At 35.2% G+C, this 24,608-nt stretch overlaps 1 protein-coding gene and 1 long non-coding RNA gene across 7 annotated transcripts; one reads left to right on the top strand and one right to left on the bottom strand.

The window, feature by feature from the left end:
- Positions 1-1,297: 1,297 nt before the first annotated feature.
- Positions 1,298-3,806, top strand: LOC132190190 (uncharacterized). 4 transcript variants are annotated; one of them, XR_009441103.1, is made up of 7 exons: positions 1,298-1,792; positions 1,895-2,145; positions 2,245-2,478; positions 2,551-2,643; positions 2,757-2,862; positions 2,945-3,362; positions 3,582-3,806. It is a non-coding gene; the product is annotated as an uncharacterized LOC132190190 (long non-coding RNA). The 4 variants fall into 4 exon arrangements; XR_009441101.1 differs by having other exon boundaries at positions 1,301-1,792; positions 2,757-2,856; XR_009441100.1 differs by having other exon boundaries at positions 1,351-1,792; positions 2,757-2,843.
- A 3,811-nt stretch (positions 3,807-7,617) lies between these two features.
- On the bottom strand, positions 7,618-23,664 carry LOC132190143 (transcription initiation factor TFIID subunit 5). Of its 3 annotated transcripts, none has more exons than XM_059605043.1 (19): positions 23,377-23,664; positions 21,733-21,814; positions 21,563-21,641; positions 21,248-21,345; positions 21,096-21,152; positions 19,375-19,462; positions 19,180-19,289; positions 15,753-15,860; positions 15,431-15,582; positions 14,336-14,446; positions 14,173-14,242; positions 14,054-14,093; positions 10,458-10,619; positions 10,237-10,313; positions 8,888-9,004; positions 8,505-8,770; positions 8,308-8,403; positions 8,133-8,235; positions 7,618-7,864 (listed from the first exon to the last, which is right to left on the bottom strand). In XM_059605043.1, the coding sequence occupies exons 1-19, from the start codon at positions 23,559-23,561 to the stop codon at positions 7,811-7,813; spliced, it is 2,055 nt and encodes a 684-aa protein (XP_059461026.1). In that variant the 5' UTR covers positions 23,562-23,664; the 3' UTR covers positions 7,618-7,810. The 3 variants fall into 3 exon arrangements, with proteins under 3 accessions (XP_059461026.1, XP_059461027.1, XP_059461025.1); XM_059605044.1 differs by having other exon boundaries at positions 7,619-7,864; positions 8,133-8,208; XM_059605042.1 differs by having other exon boundaries at positions 7,619-7,864; positions 8,133-8,203.
- Positions 23,665-24,608: the final 944 nt, after the last annotated feature.

Here is a 24,608-nt window from a genome sequence, read left to right as displayed (position 1 = left end):
TTGACGTGTCACATGTGACATGTCAATAAATGTGTGTATATATATATATATATATATATATATATATATATATATATATATATATATAGTGTCTTATTAAATAAATTATATAAATATATAATTTACAGTGTATATTATTATATATTATTGATGTAGTTATATTAGCAAATTAATTTTACATGTTAGCTAATTAATTAATTTGTTTGAGAAATATGTTTTGTATTAATTTGTGAATTTGTTTAATTAATTTGTATGGTGGGATTGTTTAATTAATTTGCATACATGCATGAGGCCATGCAAAATTACGTACGTATATTGTTTGAAATTAGGTCTTTTTTTGCAGGTTTTTGCATTTAGATTTAGACCTAAATTTTATGTAGGTTTTGCAAATGTACGTTATCAGAACAAACAAACAAACAAACAAAAAACCAAAAAACTTGCTTAAACCAAGAAAAAAAAAAAAGCAACAACATTTCACAATTGCATATCCATGTTGTTTATATTTTGAAAATTTTGAATAAATATGTAAATGTTAAAAAACAAAAAAAAAAACAAAAAACAAAAGAAAACAAATAACATAGCTAGCTAGATTTATTTTATCTACGGTCCCCATATATAACAAATGAATAAATGTTATAATAAACGAAAAATAAATAAAACTAAAACAACAACAAATAACCTAGTTAGCTACATCTATTTTATCTAGGGTCCCCATATATAAAAAATTCATTTAGGTCTTACAAATTTAAATTATGTAAATGTCATAAAAAAACGAAAATAAAAAATAAAAAAATAACAACAAATAACCTTGCTAGCTAGCTAGATCTATTTTATCTAGGGTCTCCATGTATAACAAATGCATTTAAATTTGAATCTTAATTTTGTTTAGGTTTTGCAAATTTAGATTATGTAGATGTTATAATTAAAACTAAATGTATGGGTTTACTTGTTAAAAATAAACAAAAAATTGAAAATATGTGATTAAAGAAATACATTAAAAAAAATAACAACTAACTAACTAACCTAGATTTATTTTATTCAATTAGGATTCCAGTAACTATAGCTATGGACAAGAGTTGGATGACAAAGTCTAGAGGTACGAGGGAATACAGAGACGGGTGTAGATTATTCGTGGATTTCGTAGTTATGAACTGTACAATAGGAGTGTAAGCCGCTCCTATTGACCAACAATAATGAAGTGGATCCACAGGATGACATTGACTACATTCGACCAGACTTAGATCCAATATAATCGTATGTGGTTCAAAAAAATAAAATTATATATGTAGTTCACATTAATTGACTTGTTTTTTGTTATTTCTTTCTACATTGATTGGTAATTGTGATGCGTATTTTATCTATTGTATACATAATTAATTGGGTGCGTGATGTGTTTCACAAGTTGATATGAGTACCAAGGGGAAGAGTAAACGACAGAGGTCCCCATAGGTAGACGACCGGGGGTATAAACCAGTACTTCCAAAGCATGTGGAAGGGCAGAACCAGATGGGGTATCAGTCTCAGCCGTCTCCATATGACACGGATGGAGAGTATCATACGCCTAGTCCACTGCCTACGATGAGCGAGTTAGGGATATGTTCACATGGCCATGTAGAGCGGGTAATCCTCCTCGACGAGAACACAGGTTTGAACTACAATGAGCCATCGCAACTAGAGGACAACGAGACACAGGCACAGGCGGACGAGGATGATGGGACAGGTGCCATGCATGACTCATAGCCTGATGACCCTACTCTACAAGTGTTGGGCAGTCGCCAGGTCCAGACAATAAGTAAGTATATATGCTTCAAATACCAATATTGAATACGTATATAAGTTGTGTAGTTAGTATTGAATTCCAAATAATTAACATCGGTAATAATTAATGTGTTAGGCATCGGTTGAGATAGGCGTACTCATATTTAAGTAGTGACCATTAAACCATCGAACAAAACGTGAAATGTCCCCAGCGGGTAAAAGGTCGTGTGCGAGTACAATAGAGTGTGACAGCCCGTAGGATTTAGTGGGTTAAAATTCCGAATGACGACCTGCAACATCATAAGGAGAGGGAATTATGTTAGATTATGGGATGACTGGATGGAGGTACCACCCTGTAAGAAGGAGGATATATGGGAAGCCTTGATGGTATGATTAAACTATCTGTTATATTTTAACATGTATATTTCATTATGTCAAATGCTATTAATGCATGAATTATACACCTTATTTTTTTAACTTGTGCAGACGGACTTCTACATCCCGCCTAAGTACAATCTTGATGCGATAAAAAAGGACGCATTTCGAGATATGGGCGTGAAGCTGAAGAGTTGAAGACACTCAGTGAAAGAAGCGATGAAAATTCAGTTGGGCAATACTTCTGACACCGTGAATGCGAGAATGAGTCAAGATGCCGTTAGGAAATACGACGCCTACGACTTGGATGTGTTGTTGGATAAATGGTGCGACCCGAAGAATCAGGTAGGTCACGAGTATAGTTTCATTAATTGTAATTGTGTTAGGACTGACATATTAAAAATGGTAATTGTGTAGGAGTATGCTGCTTATATAAAGGCATTGTGAGCAAAAAACAACACATCTCATTGTATCGAGTCGATGAGCTTTGCTAGGGTGACACATGAAGAGGTATATTGTCTTATTTATTGCATATATATATATATATATATATATATATATATATATATATATATATATATATATATATATATATATTTGATCTACTTTTTTTTTTTATGCAGACCTTATCTGTGGGCACCTTTGCTACTCGAGCGCAAATTTACATCTCGACACACACAAAGAAGGATGGTGACTATCCAAATGATATGGTTAGGGAGAGATGTATAAGTACTTACCGATATATATTTTGATAAATTATTTATGATTAACCTTCTTTATGTGAGATAATAACTTGTTATTTAACATACAGGAGAGGATGAAGGAATTGATACCCACTGGCCCTGCATTGATCTCAAGCGTGACTGAAAGGACGGTACGGTGGACACCAAATGTCGCGTATGCTCAGGCGCACGAAAATAAGCTTGAGTACGCTAGCAGGGTCTGACAAGTGGGTCCGAATGTTCTACCGGTGCAGGGCAGCATACACTCGTACTATACACCGTTCCAGGCACGATCGCAGAACCTTGGGAACTCCTCGTTCTCACAGATGACGAATATGATTAGAGAACTTGAAGAAGAGGCACAACAAAGAGTTGCGATGGATCAGATGGCCAAATAGATTGAAGAACAAAAAGCTCAGATGACAGAAAAAGATGCGATGATTGAGGCCCGTTTCTACCAGCTTGAGGCCATGCTCTCGTCGACCTCTGGATCCGTGACCGACAGAGGTAATGTTATATTTGTGTTGGTTTTGTTATTCTTCTGTTAACATGACTATAGCCTGTTTCGATCACTTTAACAGTTGAAATTATGTTTCCACAAAAGTCTCAGTTAGCAACGCATTGTTCCCGTGGTTCATTTTAGAACTAACATATATTTGCATCACTGTATATCTGTGTTTTGGATTTTTTTTTATTGATTATCATTGGTTCACAAATCATTTGCAGGTAATGCAGATAAGGTGTTGGGAAATGATTATGTTGACTTAGACTAAGCACGTGGTTTCTCATTGTTGTTTGTTAAGTTGTATATATATTTTGTTACTATTTGTTGATGTATATAGTTAGATCAAACTATATGTTTGTTGAGACTAGTTGGAACTTATATGTGTTGTATATTTGTCTTTAATTGTATATTTGTAGCAGATAGAACAAATATAGTTTGATTGTATATTTGTTTTGTGTTGTGTTGGAACGTATTTTCGATGTAGATATTTGTAGTGTTGGAACATATTTTCGATGTAGATATTTGTTTTGTTTTGTATTGTGTTGGAACGTAGTAAATGTGTTGGAATTTTGTTCAATTAATTTGTGTTGAAATTCAATATGTATTGGATGTATATGCAAATTGAATTGGAATTTCATATGTGATTGGATGTATTGGATATGGTTGATGTATTGAATTAATTAGATGTATTGATATGTTTGATGTATTGGATATGGTTGATGTATTGGATATGTTTGATGTTTTGGATTAATTGGATGTATTGATATGTTTGATGTATTGGAGATGTTTGATGTATTGGATATATTGGATATGTTTGATGTATTTGATTAATCGGATGTATTGGATTAATTTGATGTATTGGATATGTTTGATGTATTGGATTAATTGGATGTATTGGAGATGTTTGATGTATTCGATATATTGAATATGTTTGATGTATTGGATTAATTGGAGGTATTGGATATGTTTGATATATTGGATATATTGGATATATTGATGTGTTGGATTAATTGGATGTATTGGAGATGCTTGATGTATTGGAGATATTTGATGTATGGGATTAATTGGATGTATGAGATTAATTAGATGTATTGGATTAATTGGATGTATTGGATATTGGATATAAATGTAGATATTGGATTGAATTGAATGTATTGAATAATGTAAATGTAGATATTGGATTGGATGTATTGGATATTAAATGTATTTGAGTGAATGTATTATATTGGATATTAGGTTAACACCTATAAACCCGAATAATTCAGAAAATGTATAAATGAAAAAAAACGATTTTTGATGTGTCAAAAATGTATTGACATGTTTTTGACGTGGCATTTACACCACGTCAATAAATTTTGACGTGGTAAAACTGGTACGTCAGAATTTTTTTTTTTTTACGTTCTAGTTTCTAACAAGTCAGAAATTTTTTACGTATTAACATTGACACGTCAAAAACTTAAATTTTTTTACACCTGCACTTTTAACCGTCGAGACACGTCAAAAAGGGTTTTTTAACGTGTCAGTACCATTGACACATCAGAAATCAATGGTAAAAAAAACTCATTTTTGTAGTGTTAGCATAGAATTAGGTTTAGCCCTTCAATTCATTCATGTTTTGGTCTCCAATGAGAAATCTTAATTAGCTACTTCCCTTTAGCGATTATTGATTCAGAATCTTTACTAGAGTGGTGTGGTATAAGTTCTTATATGCAAGAAATTTATGAAATTTTATCCTAAATTTTTCTTTTTGTTCCAAAAATAAAAACGAAACACTTCTGTTGTGAGGAGACTCACTATGAATATTCCACAAATAGTTGAAGCACGAAGAAAAAATCATTAACTCTTTAGTTTTGTCATAGGTTCTCCATCAAGAGTAATGAATAAAAACAACTTTTTTTTTTGTGGAATTATTTACTTATTATTCAACTAACAAAGCCCGTATTTTTTAAAGTGTTTTTCTTAAAAATAAAAATAAAAAATCCACGTTTTGTTTTCTCCACCATGAGGATAGTGTTTTTGGTAAGATTCACGTTTGAAAAGTGTTTTGTTTTGAACTATAAATTGATAGCTTTGATGAAAAAAAAAATGTTATTTTTATAAATAAAAAAAAAAAAAATTCAAAACCTCTATCAAACGAGAATTGTCTTCCCTTGTAATTTTTGTACTTTTTGACAATTTTGGTTGTTTTTGTGTTTGAAAAGAAAATTAAGCAAGATTTTTTAAGTTATTGGAGCTCCAGTTATATATATATAATCTCATTTTGTGATTGCTCGATCTCTTTGGTTTCTGAGATTACAAACTTTTAATGCTTCGATCAATGTTCTTCTGAAAAACGAAAAAAAAAAAAAAAAAAATGCAGACCAGTTGCTTTGTTTTCGTTTAGTTAATATTATTCAAATAGATTAGTGAAGTGATGATTTTTTTTTTTTTTTTTTTTCAATGAATAAGAAAGAATGAGAAAGGACAATTTTCCTCCAAACTAAATTAAAGGAAAATTTTCCAATTTAATTTATGAAATTGATATATTTAGCATGAAACAAAGTATTATTTAACCATCCAGTTCAAAACAAACAATTAAACACAATTCAAAACATCATCAAAAAAATCTCAAAATTTGATCAACCATGCATGTAATTAATACAAGAATGCTTGAAACCACATAAAAATAATTAACCTTTAGCCTCAGATGTAACATAATATCAAGATGGGTTTGGTTTGGGTCCAGTTTCAGTTAAAACTAAACCCGTTGAAATTGGGATACGTTTCCTATAACAGGACTCAAAAGACACGTGTCTCAATTCCAATCCAACAGGTTAGCAATATTCTTGCTCTCTCTAACAAACAATCTCACCCCCTCTTTTCTTTTCTTTTTTTAGGTTAAGAACTCTAATGGATCCAGAAAACATATTACATCCTACTAAAAGTGGCAAATCAATGATTATTTTAAGAGTTACATTATTCTTGGAAGGACACAAGAAGAAAACAAGGTGATTTGTGGCGTTACTCTATTTGTTTCCTTCACTACTAGTTCAAGTTTAATTTCGTAAAGGTGGACTGCAATGGACAATAATTTTTTTTTGAAAAGGTGATAAATATTTCTATCAACACGCTAAATGCTTTGCAAAACTGACTTAATTTCATGAGGATGGAGCAAATAGTTACTTCTAATTTTTAGTTACCAAGTAATATATTGAACCTAAAAATATATCAAGAGGTCTGCACAATTTAATTCAAACCATTAAATCCTTAATGGGTGTCCAGGATTCTCTCATTAGTCTTTTTTAGTTGGGCCTTAAGGTTTTTTTGATGTAATCTTTTAGTTTTGCTTGCCCTTGTTTGCCTTATTATAGGCACTTGCTTGTATAAACACTCTTTAGCTTTACCATTTATAGAAAACACTCGAGATGACTCTCACTATAAAGCATTTAGACTTATTATATATTTGCTTACTTTTTTATAAATGAGTGATATATAACAAAACAAAAGAAAGAGTATCTTTACTTTTGTAAAGATAACTTCTCGTACAAGATAGATTGATGATTATTTTACTTATGATAAAAATAGAGTATTGACCATTGCTGTTAGCTAGCAGATTCTCTTCTACTTTTTTCAAGTAGTCCACCTAGCTCCTCGCATGCTTTCCCTCACAAAGGATTAGGAGATAAACCAAGATTGGCAATCTGCTAGTTTGAGCTAGAATGAGAGAAAAGGGAAGGGGAACTACAGAAGTCACTAGGAAGAAAGAAATTGAGGGCAGCAGCCCAGTGTGCAACAGCATGAGCTCTATAATTAGCGGGCCTTCCCACTTTGTGAGCTTTCCAAAACTGCAAGGAAGAGAGCTGAAATGATACTCCTGAGAACTGGAGCAATTTGCACATCATTGAAAAGTGATTGGTCATTGATGGCCATAATGACAACCAATTTCTAACTACAACATCAAAATTGGCTCTCAAGTAGCCAGCAGGGGGAGCTTTTCATATGTTATCCGCAAGGGCAAAATTCTCCCAAGCTTTCTCATAAACCAGATCAAATTCATGACAATTACGGCTTAAATTTGAAATTACGTGTCTTTTTTGGGGGGATGGACAGATGCTTTAAAGGATCAAAGATCAATTGTGAATTTCACCCAGGTGATAATAGGGAGATCCTCAAATGGGTCAAAAATGAGAGGCCAATTTGATTGTCTACAAATTATTCTTGGTGCCTTTATGTCTATGAAGGGCGTTGTGGCGGGGTGGGATTGAGGAGCATCTAGGCCAAAACACTGCAAATGGCGTTTGTTAAGCATCTTCCAATTCTTCTAATAATGAAAATTTTTACATTTGAGTATTAATTTACAAAAGAAGATTTAAAAAAAAAAAAAAATTCCATACACCAAATCTGAAGAAGGTTTAAGTCCTGAGAGCTAAAAGACCAAAATCAATATAATGCTGAGTGGAGAGAGGGCACCCTATACGCTTTTTGAGAGAGCCCCAGCTGCAAATAGAAGATTCCTTCGAGAAAACTGTTCCCAAAACAAGAACCATCACAAAATTAGGATTAGAATGAGTGGCAACAGAAATTTTGAAAGAAAAAATGAGCTAATCTGCTTGGAAAATGCTAGGGTACTATAGCTTTTACTACAATCCCCAAGGGACGTTACTTTTCATAATTTGTGAAATAATTAAGAGTAGACATTTTTTGCTTAATCATTTCACCAATTATGGTGAAACGGAAACTTGTAAAAACTGTAGTACTCCTAGCAGCACTCAATCTGCTTTTTGTCAATTTACCCGCAATGCATAGACAGGTGTGGACTTGGTTGGAAGAGTTTTCAATGATCTTAGTCTGTTGGTATTTCCACCTTTGCTGATGAAAGTCAACATACTTGTCAATCTGTATTCAAAATTAGTTCTAATGATGCAAGAAGAGCAATAACATTTAACAGTCTGTTTTGGATGTACTTACTTTTCTTCGGTCTTTGGCACCTTTGTACTCGAAGCTACGTCCCATAATTTTACAGTGCAATCAGCAGATCCAGATGCAAGTAGAGAACCTTCACCACTGACACAAACAAGAAGGATGGAAAAATTAATTTCTTTTCCTGGTGAAAATACAATTCGAGATATTCTGTGGGTATTCAGTAACAAGGAAAGGATATCAACCTGAAAGCAAGGGTCCATACACATGAGGTGTGACCGATCAAAGGTGTAATAAACCGACCAGTCGAGAGATCCCACATCATGATTGTGCCATCTTCATCACCAGAGGCCATATACCGCCCATCAGGCGACATTGCCAAAGACAAAACCATACTCCTGTGACCAATGAAAATTCGGACGCACTCCCCACTTTGTACATCCCACAATCGGACTGTTTTATCACTAGAGCCAGTGGCAATGTAGTTGCAGTTAACATGCCACTGCACACACTGAAATAAAAACGTTCAACCCATTAGATATAAACATCCGACAGAGATTGACATCTAGTAGACAACAGTTAGGCAACAGATTGTGTGTGTGTGTGAGAGAGAAAGAGGTATACTCACATCAACATCAGATAAGTGCCCTGCCATTATCCTTAAAGGCAGTATTCTGTCCATAGACCAAATCCTTGCTGTTCGATCGTGTGAAGAGCTGGCAAAATAATGTCCTACAGGACTAAACTGAACCAAGAAATAGAGAAAAAGATACAATATTAAAGTTCATGAGAAGAACAATTATGTTAGGAAGGAAATAATTTCAACTGGAAAAGAATAGAAGAAATGAAAAACTATAGATACTCTTATATGGAACTTGACCAGGAACAACCCACAGGATGAAGTTAAAAAAAGAAAAAAGTGCAGCGTGAAGTACAGCATGCCTTTGTTGTCAAGCGGTACTCACTTTGTTTTAAAAGGAAAATTTTCTGGCTTGACTCATGGGGAGAATTTGGGAAGGGGGAGGGTCATCCCCAATGAGATTTGTTTTTTTTTTTTTCTGTCTAAGACAATGCCTCTACGACAAAAAACAGTGAATTATAATAACTGAATCGAGCATGAATCTGTGAGGTAGTTCCAGGACAATTTAGTAATTTAATACACATATGAATGATACATTCACTAATATTGAGCATCCCTAATCAGACTTACACGGAGAAACCAAATTAACAAACTGACTGATTGTTTTCAGCCCTTGCAAGTCATTACAGATTACTAAGAATATTATTTCTCTTTAAATTATGAGAATCATTGAGAAATAAACAGATAATGACCCCCTACACGCATAACACCAAAAGTTGTAAATCATAGAATCCAGACATATAAACTCTCCTGAACGCCTCGTAGAGACCAGGAACACCTGACTCTGAAATGAACAAAGAAATTTAATGTTGTCCATATGTAAATCCCCTTAAAGAATCTAAGCACTTGTCTTCTTCAAGTTGTCAAAAAGTGTCAGAGGAAGGAAAAATGGCACACAGAAACAGAACATGCAATAAAAAAATTTCCAATAGACTTGAGGGGGAATTGTATGCTTGATATAAATGTTTTGAGTATGAAACCTTGGTTGCTAGTTCAGTTTATTAATGAGAAGAAATGTAACTTTGTATCATAACTAGTCCGGGGATTACTTCAAACAATCACATAAGTAAATAGTCGGTGGTGCTAACGGTAAAGTCTCTTGTCGTCAAACAAGAGACCTGAGATTGAGTCTTGTCTACACCAAGAGACTGCCAGTTTAAAGAACAGAGAGGTCTACCTCCCCTTGTGCAGCCCATATTGAACATATTCAAATAGGGCTATTAGGATAGTGACAGCCATCTAATTCGCACATTTGGTTCTAAGACATTGATATTTAGGTAGCCTTTGTCAGAAGAAATGGAAAATATACAAAAATAAGGTTTACATTATCAATTTACCTGAACATCCCACACTGGGTAATTGTGCCCCTTGTAGCAGACAAGATTTGCGTTTAGTTTTGTGCTCCATAACCGAACTGCAGCAAGTGATGTAATTTTTACTGTTACATAGTGGTTTCAGCGAAGACTACACTATTATAATTCAAAAGAAACAAGATATTACTAAACAAGAGAGAGAGAGAGAGAGAGAGAGAGAGAGATGATACTCTAGGAGAGCATACTTGTTGAGTCTGCTGAAGAGGAAAGTAAAAAATCTCCTAGCGGACTAAAAGTGGCAGAATACACTGGCCCTGAATGACCCTGAAACAATGTATATCTTTTTCCACCTCTTGACCCTAAAACATGTTCACTTGAAGTGGTACCGTTTTCACCCTGCAAAACAGCTGACAGCAACACCATTTAAATATTCCTCTTCAAAGAATATCTAGGCAGTAAACAAAAGTACATAACACATACAATCATGTCCAATGAGATGTACTGTCCATTAAACAACATATGACACTAAAGACAGCCAACAAAAGTCGTATAAATTAAGTTAATCAAGAAAGTATAACATTTAACTCCACCTGCCCCAAAACATATCGAAATAGCCTTAATCACTTAGGGGACTTCGTTCGCCATCACTTTCTACAGGGTTCAATGCCATTCATTTCCTTAGAGCTTCAGATGTTATCCTTTGAGGCATCTTGAGTGGGTTTAAGCATCTTGATTCTTCTTTTTTTTTTTTTGATAAGTAATGATGATATATAAAAAGAGCGCAGATGGGAAAAATTGGGTTATAGATCCACCCCGAAGGGTGGGTAAACCTTTCCTTGATTCATCTTGATTCATATTGATTATGTATCTTCTGTATATATAATATACAGTCGGTCTTGCCATATATAACACTTTCCTTCTTTTTTATGCTCTTTTACATGAATATTATAGGCCTTTAAACCCTCAGTGAAATACATAGATTTTCACCCATTTTCAAATCAAACGATTCTATTTAAAAAATAAAATAAAACTTTATAGTAAGTAATTGATAAATTAACTAAAACAACATTTGACTGACTTTACTTCTCTTTGACCCCCTCCGGGTGAGCCTAATATTAATAACGTCTTGGAGTGAAGGACAGAACACAAAAAGCTTCTTTTTTTTCTGGAGATGGAGAGAAAAAAGTAAGTGGGGTGCTTCATCTCTTCCCTCCCGGTGTCCCCATTAGTTGATATACTGAATTGGAAAGGAATTCCAGATCATTCAGATTTCAGGTGGGAAATGGATGGAAGTAATAAATGTATTGAGGACTCATATCCAGAGTTGTCCTTCCACTTTGTTTTAAGAGAGAATAATTTATTTTAGGGAAAATGTATAATAAGTCCCAAAGTTAATCCTCCAAAATTTAAAACTCCATAAGTTTTTTTTTTTTCGAAAATTCAGTCCCTAAGTCAATTGAAATGACAATAAAATCTCTGCCGTCAAAATTTTTTAACAGCCGTTAGAACCATTCAAAACGCACCGTTTTACCTGATTAAAATATTAATTTAATTAAAAAAAAAAATTGAAGAGTGGCCAGGAGTGGCAGCGGCCACCACTCAACCCCTATGGGGTGGCTCGCGGTGGCCCCCTCCACACATGGCGACCCACCCCATGGGTGGAGGGGTGGCCTGCGACCCACCCCATGGGGGTTTGGGGTAGCCCGCAGGCCACCCCTCCACCCATGGAGTGGGTCGCGGCCACCCCATTGGGGGTTTGGGGTGGCTCCCCAAACCACCCAAGCTGTGGCTCGAGCCACCCCATGGGGTTTCGGGTGGCCTGCGGGCCACCCCATATGGGTTGCTGCCACCCTTGGCCACCCTTCATTTTTTTTTTTTTTTTTAGATTTAATTTAATTTTTAGATTTATTTTATTGACTCAGGGACTTATTATACATTTTCCCTTTATTTTAAGGCAATGAGCAATATAAAAAGGAGGGAAGTGGGTTTCCCTGCCAGGCTTCTCTCCTCCCTCTGATCCTTGCAATTCTGAGGTGGTGAGGAGGGGCAGTGTTTACATCGACAAGTGTATTATCTACCAAGACGAATGGATGTATCGAGGGTGATATGGGGAGGAGCAAACCCACCCTTTGACAAATACATCCTCTTCCATCCAGCCAAACAACACTTTATCTTCTCAATAATGCTATCCTCATATAGATTTGACCTTAATCGAAGTTCCCAGCTGAAGGCCAAGATATTTCATAGGAAGAGAGGAAACCCTATAACCCAAAATGCGAGCCAAACATTCCATGTTGTTGATATTGCCAGTGGGGACCAACTCTGATTTAGCCATATTAATCCTCAAACCTGAAACCGCTTCAAAGCATAGGAAAAAACAACGCAAATTGCGAAGATCTGGATTTGCCCCACAAAAAATCAAAGTATCGACCGCAAACAAAAAGTGAGAAATGTTGAGGACACCAACATTCTTGGATCCCACCAAAAAGCTTGTTAACAGACCCCTGTTTACCATAGCAGAAATCATTCTACTTAAAACCTTCAGCAATCCTGAATTTACCAGTTCTATGAAAACCAACAAATAACAAGATTTTTGAAGCTATATTAAAATAGTACTACTCTACTAGTTAGCTGAAGATGAACCTCCAAGAAGTTAACTCGATACCCATCATTCCATCAACACAAGAATTGTTTATGATCAACATAACTTTCTCATACCAAAGGAAATGTGAAATTCTTTTACGTGGTGTTTGGTTCGCAAAATCTAACATTCCTCCAGGCATCCACATTCTCAGGAATGTAATGCCTGGGAATTTGGATCCCCAAAAGTGTGACTATTCCCATGTTTGGGAATGATTAGGAATCTGATAGGATTCTTGGGAATATGATATTCTCATGTTTGGTTTAAGCATCCTGTAGGAATAAATTATTGAAAGCATAAGGCGCCCCTAAGTACATAGGCCATATGTATACACAAGGAGCTCCCACAAGCCTGAAACCCAAAAAACAGCAAAAACACCCACAAACCAACCCACCCAAAAAGCCCACAAGAAAACAAAGCCCTAAGCCCTTAAAAGCTACCAAGCGTGAGCCTTGCCTTTCCCACGCCTAAATGATGTTCCCCTCATATCATAGTTAATGGAGCATTCCAAATTTAGAAGCCCCTTCCTACCCTCGACCTACTGAGGGGTATCCGCTAAAACGTTTTGTCTATATTGCCCATACAATTTGCATATTTTACTACCATGTAAAGAAACACATCTAAGCCGTGAATTTAGTCTTATTACTCCTAAAATAAAGAGAGAAATGAAACCTACCAACAAGAAGTACTTATGTATGATAGAGCCCATCAAACACTCAAAATTGAGAGAGAAATTCGTTTGCTCAAGGGAGAGGGAGATAGCTCATATTCGAGAGAGAGTTTCATTGGCTCAAGGAAGAGGGACAGGAATCCACATTCCCAACAAAAGGAAGTTGATAGGGAGCCCACATTCCCTTGGGTATCTAGATTCCCTCCACTTAAGTGCAACCAAACGAGGTAATATTTTAGGATTCCTAGGAATCCTAAAAGATTACCCCCATCCAAACAGCCCATTAAATTCTTTATGTAAAACAGTTTCTTAGCTAATCTAAGGTAGCTTCTTCTTCCACAATTCCTGGGTATATCAACTATACACCAGTTATAAATTATATGTGCCAACAATTATGATTTGATCATATTAACAATATATAACAAGTGTCAATACATACATAAACTCATATGATAGTATGTAGCAACTTGCAAGAAAAATAAATAAATCTCATTCTATTAAAAAAAAAATAATAATTATTGCAGACTTACGGCCAACAGGTTCTTGCCCAAGCTTTGCCATGTCCCAAATCTGTGGAGGCACAGTTCAAAAATTAGAAAATGTAAAAACACAAGAAGAATATTGGTTATGATATCTGATCAGATACAACCTTCAAAGATGAGTCTGAAAATCCTCCAGCAACCAAAGATCCATCATGGGATATTGATGAACAGTTTAAACTGGGACAAGTTATCAAAAAGATGACCATTTAAGAAAAAAAATGTTACTAAAGAAACAACATTAACATTAGACCAACAAAGTTAAGAACATACCCATTATGTGTGTTGATGAATGTATAAAAGCTGACAGATGGCAGTGAGACACTACTCAACTGTACACGGTTTCTTAGGTCTTCAAGAATAGACTTTTCTACGTCTGTGTGACTGAAGCAATCAATAAAGGTTAATCAATGGCCTGCAGCAGAACCTTAACATCAACAGCATCATAGATTTCTTATGCTGACACCCCAAATTTATCCACGAAGTCTTATTTGACAAAACATACAATAGAAATCATTAACATTCCAATAAACCGCAACACAACTTTATTCTAGGGCATATTGTCAAATAAAATGCAAATGCAATAAGTACCATTGGTCAAAGTAAGTACTCAACCAAGGCACACACCTGATTGGCTTCCAAAATCTAAGTTAACCTAAATGCTTAATTTACAAGGAAATCTTGTATTCAAGAGATGATTAGGAGTCAAAACTTTAACCCCCAAGGCAAAGTCCCATCTAGCTGCAGGAGTACAATATATATTAACATGACACTTTTCAAAACAAATCATGTGAAGTATGTATTAAGAAATGAAAAGAAAAAGGAAAGGACTATTTCCAATTGATAAATGGCCTGGAACGTTGAAATAAGTATTAACTCATGACTACCCACTAATTAAGATCCAGTTAACTGGAATAGAAGTAACAAAGTCACAATTTAGCGAGAAAGAGAACTTATACTTTGTTGTTGGGGGTGTAAGTGCTAAAGTGGTGGGTGTTAGAAATAAGGTGCTGATAGTTTCTGCTTTTTCACTATACATTTATAAAACTTAGTAAAACAAAACCTTGTCAATATCATAAACCTTTTCAAACTCAAACCAAACTCTAAATTTTGGGTTCAATGCACTATTACTTGATATTATCTAAATAAGCCATTACTTACACTTTACATTAATAAGTCATATTATATTGCTCATTTTATCGAACTTGTCTCAATTTTAAGTTTTTCTGGCACCAGTTAAACAATATGATAACGCTACTTAAAGTTCTAGGTCACCCCACTCCATGTAAAGCATAATAGTTTCTCCAAATAACTTTAACCTTTGTTTAATGAGAAATAAAAATGAAAATAGAGGATTCCAGAAAATACACTACTGGCAAGGTAAGCTCTGGTTTGACTCGTGGTGCCATAGGTACAGTGTTAGCCTCAGGACGCCCAGCTTTCCCTGTTGCACTTGCACCCTTGTCCTTCTTGACCTTTTTAATTGACATGCCTTGCTTTGCTCCTTCACCTGATCTTTTCTGAACAAGAAACAGGCAACACAAAAATCAAGAAAAAGAATCCAAAACTTTGAACCATCAATCACTATAGAAATGACACATACAACAAAAAAATCAGATATAAATTATTTCAATCAATTATAAATCTGTAGATATGGGAGAAAGTTACAAGTATTTGAAGTACATTTTACCTTATTCTCATCTAATTCTCCCTCTTTGGTTTCTCCTTCGGCCTTTTCAGAATCTGAGAGCAAACCTCCACCCTTTTCCAAGCGTTCTTCTAAAGAATCTTCAAGCAGCTATCACAAATAAAAGAGTAAAGCTGAAAATTAAATAACAAACCAAGAAAAAGAAATTACACTTGCACAAATAACTACCATTGATAGCAGGGACAGGCATAGAGCTCATAACCATAAAACTCGTTCGCAACTTTTTTTTTTTTGATAAGTAATATTGTATAAATAAAAAAAAGTGCAATGCGCCTCTAAGTACACAGATAGTATACATAGGAAAACCGCAAAATCCCACAAAAAGAAGACCCTATACAAACCCTAAAACCGAAGAATCCTAAAGAAGTCTGATACCCCAAAACCCACAAAAACCCTAAGCTCAATAGGCAAACCTACATCACCCTGCCATTGACCCTACTCGAGCCGTGGCCCCTAGCCTCAAAATTAATGGAACATTTCAAATTTTTGAGCACCCTCTTCCCCTTAGCCTTTGGAGCAAAAATGTCATTTTTGGGCACCCACTCCTCTTCAATGATTGAAAAAAGATCCAAGAGTCTTTTCTCGTCAACTCCATAAGACAACCCCACAAAGGGAGCGAACTTCACCGCATCGAGCGCCACATTAGAATAGCCCTCCACCCCCTCCACTGGAGTTTCCGCCACAAACTCAGTCAGCAGCTCCTTGTTCTTATGCAATTGCTTAGCTATCCTATCATTCACTCTCCTCGAATACCCCATTTGAGACTTGGAGACAGAAGAATAAATGGGTGCACCACTCTTCTTGTTCACAACTAAATTAAGGCCTACTAATTAAAATACCAAAATTTGTGGAGAAAATAAATCATATACAAAGCAACCTTTCAACAATGATTAACGAAAGAGGACTCAGGGCCAGTTTGAGAGGTTTGTAACTTTAACATGAGAAGCTGGCACTGTTTTGAATAAGCAACCAAGGGCTGCTTCTCAAAAGATGCCTAAAAAGCCTAAGCTGCTTCACAAAATTTGCAAAAAAATGCAGCACCATTGAGATGCCAAACGAGATGCAAGTAGCTTCTACTATTAAAAGCTGAAGCACCATTGATATCAAGAGGGGTTGAGGGGGAGTTTGTGAGGGAAGGCTCCAAGATTAGATTCTAGCATGACATGTGGTATCACAATCTGGTCTTAAGGAAGTTTTTCCAAATTTATATAGTACTGCTTGCATTAAGGATGCTTCCATGGTAGATTACTTGAATTTCTCTAGTGATTTCCATTAATGGAATCTAAGCTTTAACAAAGCGGCATTGGGAAGTGGATGTCTTTGCTTTGTTTTTTAATTTATTGTGCTCCTTTAGATTGAGATGTGGGCCACTTCCAAGATAGGGATGTTTGGTGTTAGATCTTTCTATAACATCGTTGTACCTCATGATAGGACTCTCTTCCCTTGGAAGAGTATTTCGCGGAATAAGGTCCCCATGAGAGCAGCATTTTTTGCTTGGTAAGAAATCGGACACTCAAGATGGGAATCCAAAATCAACCTTACTGAGCGGGAAGCACAAGCAATCCCATGTTTGTTCGCTGCAACAAAGGAGATACCTCAGGGAAAAGCTTGAATCTATTCCAGACTTTATGCAGGAAGAGAGACCCAAGTATTGCTACATAGGCAAAGGGATAGGGCAGGGAAGGCAAAGCAAGCTGACTTCAGGAGCTAACAAGCAATTATGGAAATCTTAAATCCTAACCGAGTTATGAGAATCTCTCCTACTTCGCTCTTCTAAATTACTTTAGAAAGGAAGCTCAAGAAAAGACCTTAGGCAGCTAGGAGCACAGAGAATGCAGGACAATTTCGGACATCAACAAAGGTGTGCAGGAAGGTGCTTCAAGACCTTATTATACCAATGGCAATGGCCGAACCTTGGATTCCTCCGTCACCCAGGGGAAGAAGGCCCTAAGAAAGATCCTCACGATAGATAACCTAAGGAAACAACATGACATTGTGGGTAACCATAGCTATATGTGTATGAAGGGTGGAGAGTTTGTGGATCATTATCTACTTCATTGTAAGATTGGCAACGCTATGGAGTGCTATTTCCAGCTGTGTTTAGCTTGAAAAAAAAAAAGAGAAAAGGGCCCCCACCAAATGGAGCGTCACACTAGAAGTGACCGTGTATTATATCACCATTGCAGCCATGCTTAATCATATATGGCCCCTTCAATGGTAACAACTAAAAAAAGGGTATAACTATTGATTTAATAAACAAATACAAGATGCTTATAAAAATAAAAATAAAAAGAAAGAAATTTTTCTTCCTGTGGGCACTAATGATGCAGCCAGCAGAAAAGCTTTTGGAAAACAAGATCAAAGATTAAAGTAACTTGAAAATATGGTCTAATTTTGTTGTAGCACCTAATTGGCACCTTCATGGGTTACTTTCGTTACTATTAAAAAATCCTTCAAGAATTTATCAAGAATCTTAATCTAGTTTTCAATTTCCTAGAAATCCTGCATCAACTATTAAAATAGCAAGAAATTTTATACCTTCTTTCCAATTGACACCACTAAGGGAAAACATTGAGAAATAAAAGATAACTATTCTTAAGACATCAAACGCTAATTGGATAACTATTCTTACTTATTAAAAAAAAAACTATTCTTAAGAAATCACAATTTAGTATAAGAAATTGGATAGGGCTCTATTTTTCAAATGTTAACCTAATAAATTTAGAGCAGAACTAAATGAGATGATTTTTTTTTTGTGCTAAATAATTCTTGCACAGTTGTAACCGGCGTGTCACCTCTAGACCTGCTTACTCTATACAAACATCATGAAGGAATATTGTAGTTAAAACTATACTGCAAGAGCATCTAGTCACCACCATCACTTTGGAAGTATATACTCATTAAGAGCCAAATCTATGTTAGTTTGACCGTCTCAGATTCAAACACGCAACTTAATTTGAATTAAGGTAAATTTCGTATGCAAGTATTATATTGTAACATCTGAAAAGTTTTCGGCAGTTGTAAAAATATTAGCAAAATGTCCATCAACATTGGATTCAATGTTCGCATTGGCTATGAAAACCACACATTTCATAGCAAGAAGTCTGTCAAAATCAATGACATTTAGTTAAATAGTTTTTTTTTTTTGTAAGTAATCGACAAATATCTAATAAAAGCGCAAGGTGCCCTTAAGTACACAGGAAAGTATACAAAAAGCAGCAATACAGAGAATACAGGGCAGTTATTCAGCATTTCAAACAAAGATGCAAGCCCAGTATATTCCCAGCCGATTTGCAAATAAAAATCATGACCACTATACACAATTACACGACTACCATCCTTTTGAATAATAAAAATATGTTATCCTTCTCAATAAATAACATAAAAGGAACTCAGAATCTTTACTGACCCCCCAATGTATTTCCTTCTGATTTATCTGCGTGGCCTCATCCTGGCTGCTTCCAGTAAGTGTTACGACTTCAGTATCATCAGAAATTGAGCTAGGCTGCCCTGGAGAAACTGCAAAACTAATAATATATGAATATCATCATAACCCAACAAATAGATTCTTATATACATGCAACCAAAAGGTTAACATATGTACCTTGAAAGTTAATATGCTCATTTATAACCCCAAGCATTGTGGTCAATTTTGTCTTGTGTAGATACTCCAGCAGTAGGTCATAGGAGTACTGGCACAATAGTTAACAATAAGTTTTTCAGCAGTCCAAAAATATATTCTGAACCTATCTAAACAGTTACAACCAAGAAACTGTTATAGGAAATTCTATCTCTATGGCTATCAATGTAAACAAGGCCACCAATAAATCATCGCAATAAAAACAAATCATATCTGAGATTAAAAAATCAATTTATTACAATGTTAATGGATTTGTAGTTTCCAAAGCTACGTAAAACTCTACAAAGGATGAAGCTAATAGAGTTTTATTAATATATTGATATAGCACCAGATCATTTTCAATTCCTTTTTTTATATATATAAGCAATGTAAAAATCCAAGGTCATACAATTCAAAAACAGCATACATCTCATACAAAATAAAAAAATCAGATCAAATATCTAGAAAATACCAGAAGTAGAGATAAACTTCTACGCTCTTACAACATCATATCCTCCATACATCATGAAAGAAAAAGAACACAGCTATAGCTTAAAGACACATAATCTCCCAGTAGTTAGTTACAGAGACAAAGCTATTCAACCATATTTGTAAGTACAACATAATGGCTACATACATTATAATCATAAGCAAATTTTAGCTAATTCAGGAGCAAATCATGGTAAATTAGGGTATCAAAAAGTGTACAAATCACTTTTTTTTTTTTTTTTATTCAAGAGGAAAATAACTCTGACATCCAGTCTCCAGCTAGCATTATTTTATACATCATAAGCAAAAATGAAAAGACTACCTGAATATATTTGGGTTAAAGAGTCTAAATATAGCATAAAGTGCAATCTCCAAAAAACATAACTATTGCTAAATACGGCAGCCAAAAATGGACTTGCACCATGTAACTGGTTTTGATGCACAACTGATGATGTTGATGTTACATACGCATACACAAAAACTTATAGAGGTGAAGTCAAGGAAGTAAATGTGAATGCACGATCCTTTGTGTATGTTCAAAACAGGATCACCTTACTTAGGAGAGTTGATGCTTTACAATCATCATAAAGATTTAAGGGCCACACCGATAGCGAAAGCCAGATTTAACCAATCTATGTGGGTGGGTCCTTTGTGTATGTTCATAACAGGATCACCTTGCATATGGGGGTGGCCCCGACTTGGAAGGATTTCCCGTCATCAAAAAAATAGAATTCCATCGCAAAGAACTAAAGTTTTTTAAGTGCAATTGGACATAATAGACCTAAGCTAATGTTGATTATACATGAAAATATGGCTTTTCGGGACCTTAAGATGGTTAAAGGACAAGTACTATGATTTGAGTGAACTATAATTGGATAAACAATAATATAAATCACTTTTGATACTGTTAAATCACCACTTGTCCCAAAAGCTTAAGCTAATAGGAAGAGATAAATTTAATCATTTAATTATTTCTTTAACACCCCCCTCACGTATGGGCTCAAACTCTCTTTTAATAGGCGAGACCCAACACATAAAATATTTTAATCAAATGAGGGGTGAATTGACGGGGTTCGAACTTAAGACCTTTGGCTCTGGTACAATATTAAATTACCACTTATCCCAAAAGTTTAAATTGATAGGAAGAGATAAATTTAATCATTTAATCACTTCTTTAACATATACTAACAAGCTAATCAAGAAGAACAAGAAGTTACCTGACATATCTTTATTTTTACTTTGTTCTGCCTAAGAGAATGAGCAAATTCCATCTCCTGAACAGAAACATGATGATTAAATTATTATGATTTCTAATCTACCCATACAAAGAGTGGGGAACATTAAATGAAGGTTCTAAAGTAGTAATTACCCCCAGATGAGAGGGAGAAAGAACTCCTTCCAACTTTTGAAGGTCTCGCGAGTGCATCATTTCATGGTCTTCACGGAAGCTATTGAAAAAGGTTCGTGCTGGAGATATCAACCATAATTATGTGAACATATACACATTACAGTTGTTGAACTAATTCTCACTTTGGTAAGTTTGCAGTACAAAGTACAAGACGTGAAGAAAAAACATCAACTGTAATCATGTAAAAACAAACAGATAAACAGTTGCACTAATGGAGCACTTCAGTTAGTTTCTGACATAGACTACAAAACATAAGGAAATAAGTTCAAAACATACCTTCTTGAACATGCCCTTTTTCCACCAGATCCATGAAACAATGAATAAATACAGGATAAAGCACGCGAAGCAACTCATGCTGCAAAGGTTGTAAAGGTGATTTAGTCGAATCATAAACACCAGGATTATGAAATGAGTTCCCAACTAAAATCAATTTAAAAACCAGGTACCTTGTACAAATCTAGTGAACTATAAGTCCATGACCTAAACTTGCTATATCCATCATGGTATCGTGCCGGACCATTCTCCAATCTGAAAAATAAGAACTTTCATGATGAAACAAAAACACCTTTGTGACAATAAAAAGTGCACAAATAACCAAAACAACAAAATTTATATATATTATAAAGATTGCATTTTTCAATCCATTTAAGGATACTCTGATGTCAGCAATTTTCACCATACTAGATACACTAACATGACTGCCACAAAAATTTGGCCGCCTACTTCATTTTCAGAATTTATTCCATTCCATGTTTTCAGTGTCAACCACTACAGTACTACACACCCATGTCATTCTCAAACACACATATCTGTAATCACATTATGCTACCAAGTATCAGTTCGGTGGTGAGGCCCAAACAACTTGATTTTCCTTTACTTAAAAAACAACATGAAAACATCTTGTCTTCTATTGTTCAGAAGAATTCAAAGTTCACTGCAGTTTTTTCTTTCAGGTCCTATATCTCTAACTTCTACAATATTTAAGTCTTATGAAAGTCTTCTGCCACAAAAGTCACAACAATGGCTATGCAACAAAGTTTATAGTATCACTATATATATAACCCATCCCATATCAATGTAGTGATGGTCCAAAACAAGGCCAACCCCAAACTATCAAGAAATGATTGCTCCAAAGAATGGATTATACGGATCGCTCAGTGAACAAGAGACCAAATTTAGTCTTCATATACCCCAACTATAGCAGATATTATTCTACTTAACACAAAAGTACCAGCCAAGAGAAAATCCAGAACACTTCTCATGTTCTTCTAACTTCTAAACCGTGGCACAACCTAAAGAATTTCAACCTGAGGATCTGAAAACTTTGGAAATCCTCTTTGATATATATACTAACTGGTCTTAGCAAGTCCACATGTGAATCATACGTACCAGCAAATTAAAGAAAACAATACCATATGATTCCCATGAAAACAGTGCATATTCCCAATTCACTCTACATCTTAACTCTAGCTTAGCGTAAACGACATAAAACATATAAATACATATGGCATATTCAACAGTCAAACACCTTCCAATTTTTATTTTTTTATTTTGATTTGGCACCGAGTATCCGGAGCTTCACTCCGATTAATCCCGGGGTGCACAGGCCCTCGGCAAGGAATTTCCCGCAAGTGCACCTCGGTTAATTCAATGGGCAAACCCCAAGAAACAGTTTGCACTCAATGGGTTTCGAACCTAAGACCTTGAGAAGCATACTCAAAGTCCCAAGCTGTCCAACCACTAAGCCAACCCCTTAAAAATATTTGGCACATATAATATATATTTTTCGAATATTTCGCACCTAACATACGCATAAAATGTGAACCTGTATCCCAATTTAAACCGTTCAATATGTTAAGCATGTCTTCGAGTGAAAATCATAAATTCGACAAAAAAAAAGGTTATTTTTTTGGCTCATTTATGCAGCATTATCATTCACCGCACCAATATAAGTAAAGCTATAGATCATTTACTTCACTAATCCAAGCAAAATTTGGAAATTACTTATCCTCATGCTTTATACTTATGTTTGAAAAAAAAAAAAAAAACAGGATTAGAGAGAGAGAGAGAGAGAGAGAGAGAGAGAGTACTCGGAGAAGGCGAGGATGTGCTTGGCGAGGTCAGGGTCAGAGAGGGAATTGGTGGTGATGGAGGACGATGAAGTGTTCTTGCTCTGTTGATGTTGTCGTTCTTCTTGGAAAGCGTGCTCAGCTTGCTTGAACCCCTTCTTCTTCAGGTACTCTGCCACAAACTTCTCTATTTGGTCTTCCTCCATTGCTGTCTCTCTCTCTCTCTCTCTCTCGCTCGCTCGCTCCGAGTGAACCACCGATTTAGGTCTTGCCGTTTCGGGAAATTTGCCCGCGGGATCTTAGGCCAGAATTTGGAATCGACCCTTGTTGTGTCTATGAAAACATTGGCCTTTGGGCTTTGATCAAAGCTCAATACCCTTTTTTGGGTCTATAAAGAAGGCCTAGACCCAAATGTCACGTAAGGAAATGGGCCTAAACTTCGAAGAGATCAAATATAATCGGGGATTATCTTTTTGCTCAATTAGGCCGAAAATTAAAGGTACATGATGGGAAATTTAAACTTCCATGATTGTGATTTCACAAATAAAAAGTTTAATTTTAAATTAAAGTACAAAAAATGTATTATTTATGTTAGAACAATTTTTGGTACGGTCTTTTTTAGTCTGAAAATTTATACATGGTGTAAGAACCTATTTAAAGGCTGAGAAGTAAAGTTAGACTTGGACTAGGTCTCTTTTTTCAACTTGATGTGGGAGTGCAAAGAATTTGAATTGGACCTAGAGTCCTACTTCAATTAAGTTTGAAGTAGGATTGTTGTGTTAAATTCTTCAATGAGTTATAATTTGTTAAAGTAATGGTTAAGTGATTAAATTTACTTCTTCATATCAGCTTAACTTTTTGGGATACATGGTATCAGAGCCAAAGGTCTTAAGTTTTAATATTGACTCCGTCAAATGACCCCCCATTTAAATTAATATTCCACATGTTGAGCCTCTTCCTATTTAACATAATTGAATATAGATTGAGACTCCTACTTCAATGGTGTTTTCTTTGTGGGCCTAACATTAGCCTTGAAGCCCAATATCTGATGGGCTGCTTGAGTGAAAATATTTTCAACAGTTTAGAATTAGATTTTTAACAAATTGCAATATGAAAATGTAGAAAAATTTGCGTTTTTAAATCGCAAATAATTGAGTGATGTTAAAAGTCACTATTTTGTCCCTCTTATATCACTCTAAGGGTCTGTTTGAGATTACGTTTGAGGGGTCTAAAAGTGCTTTTAACACTCAAAA

This window comes from Corylus avellana, chromosome ca8 (genome assembly GCF_901000735.1).
Source record: "Corylus avellana chromosome ca8, CavTom2PMs-1.0".
NCBI lineage: Eukaryota > Viridiplantae > Streptophyta > Magnoliopsida > Fagales > Betulaceae > Corylus > Corylus avellana.
Note: the sequence above shows the minus strand (reverse complement) of the source record. Positions and strands in the feature narration are given on the sequence as shown.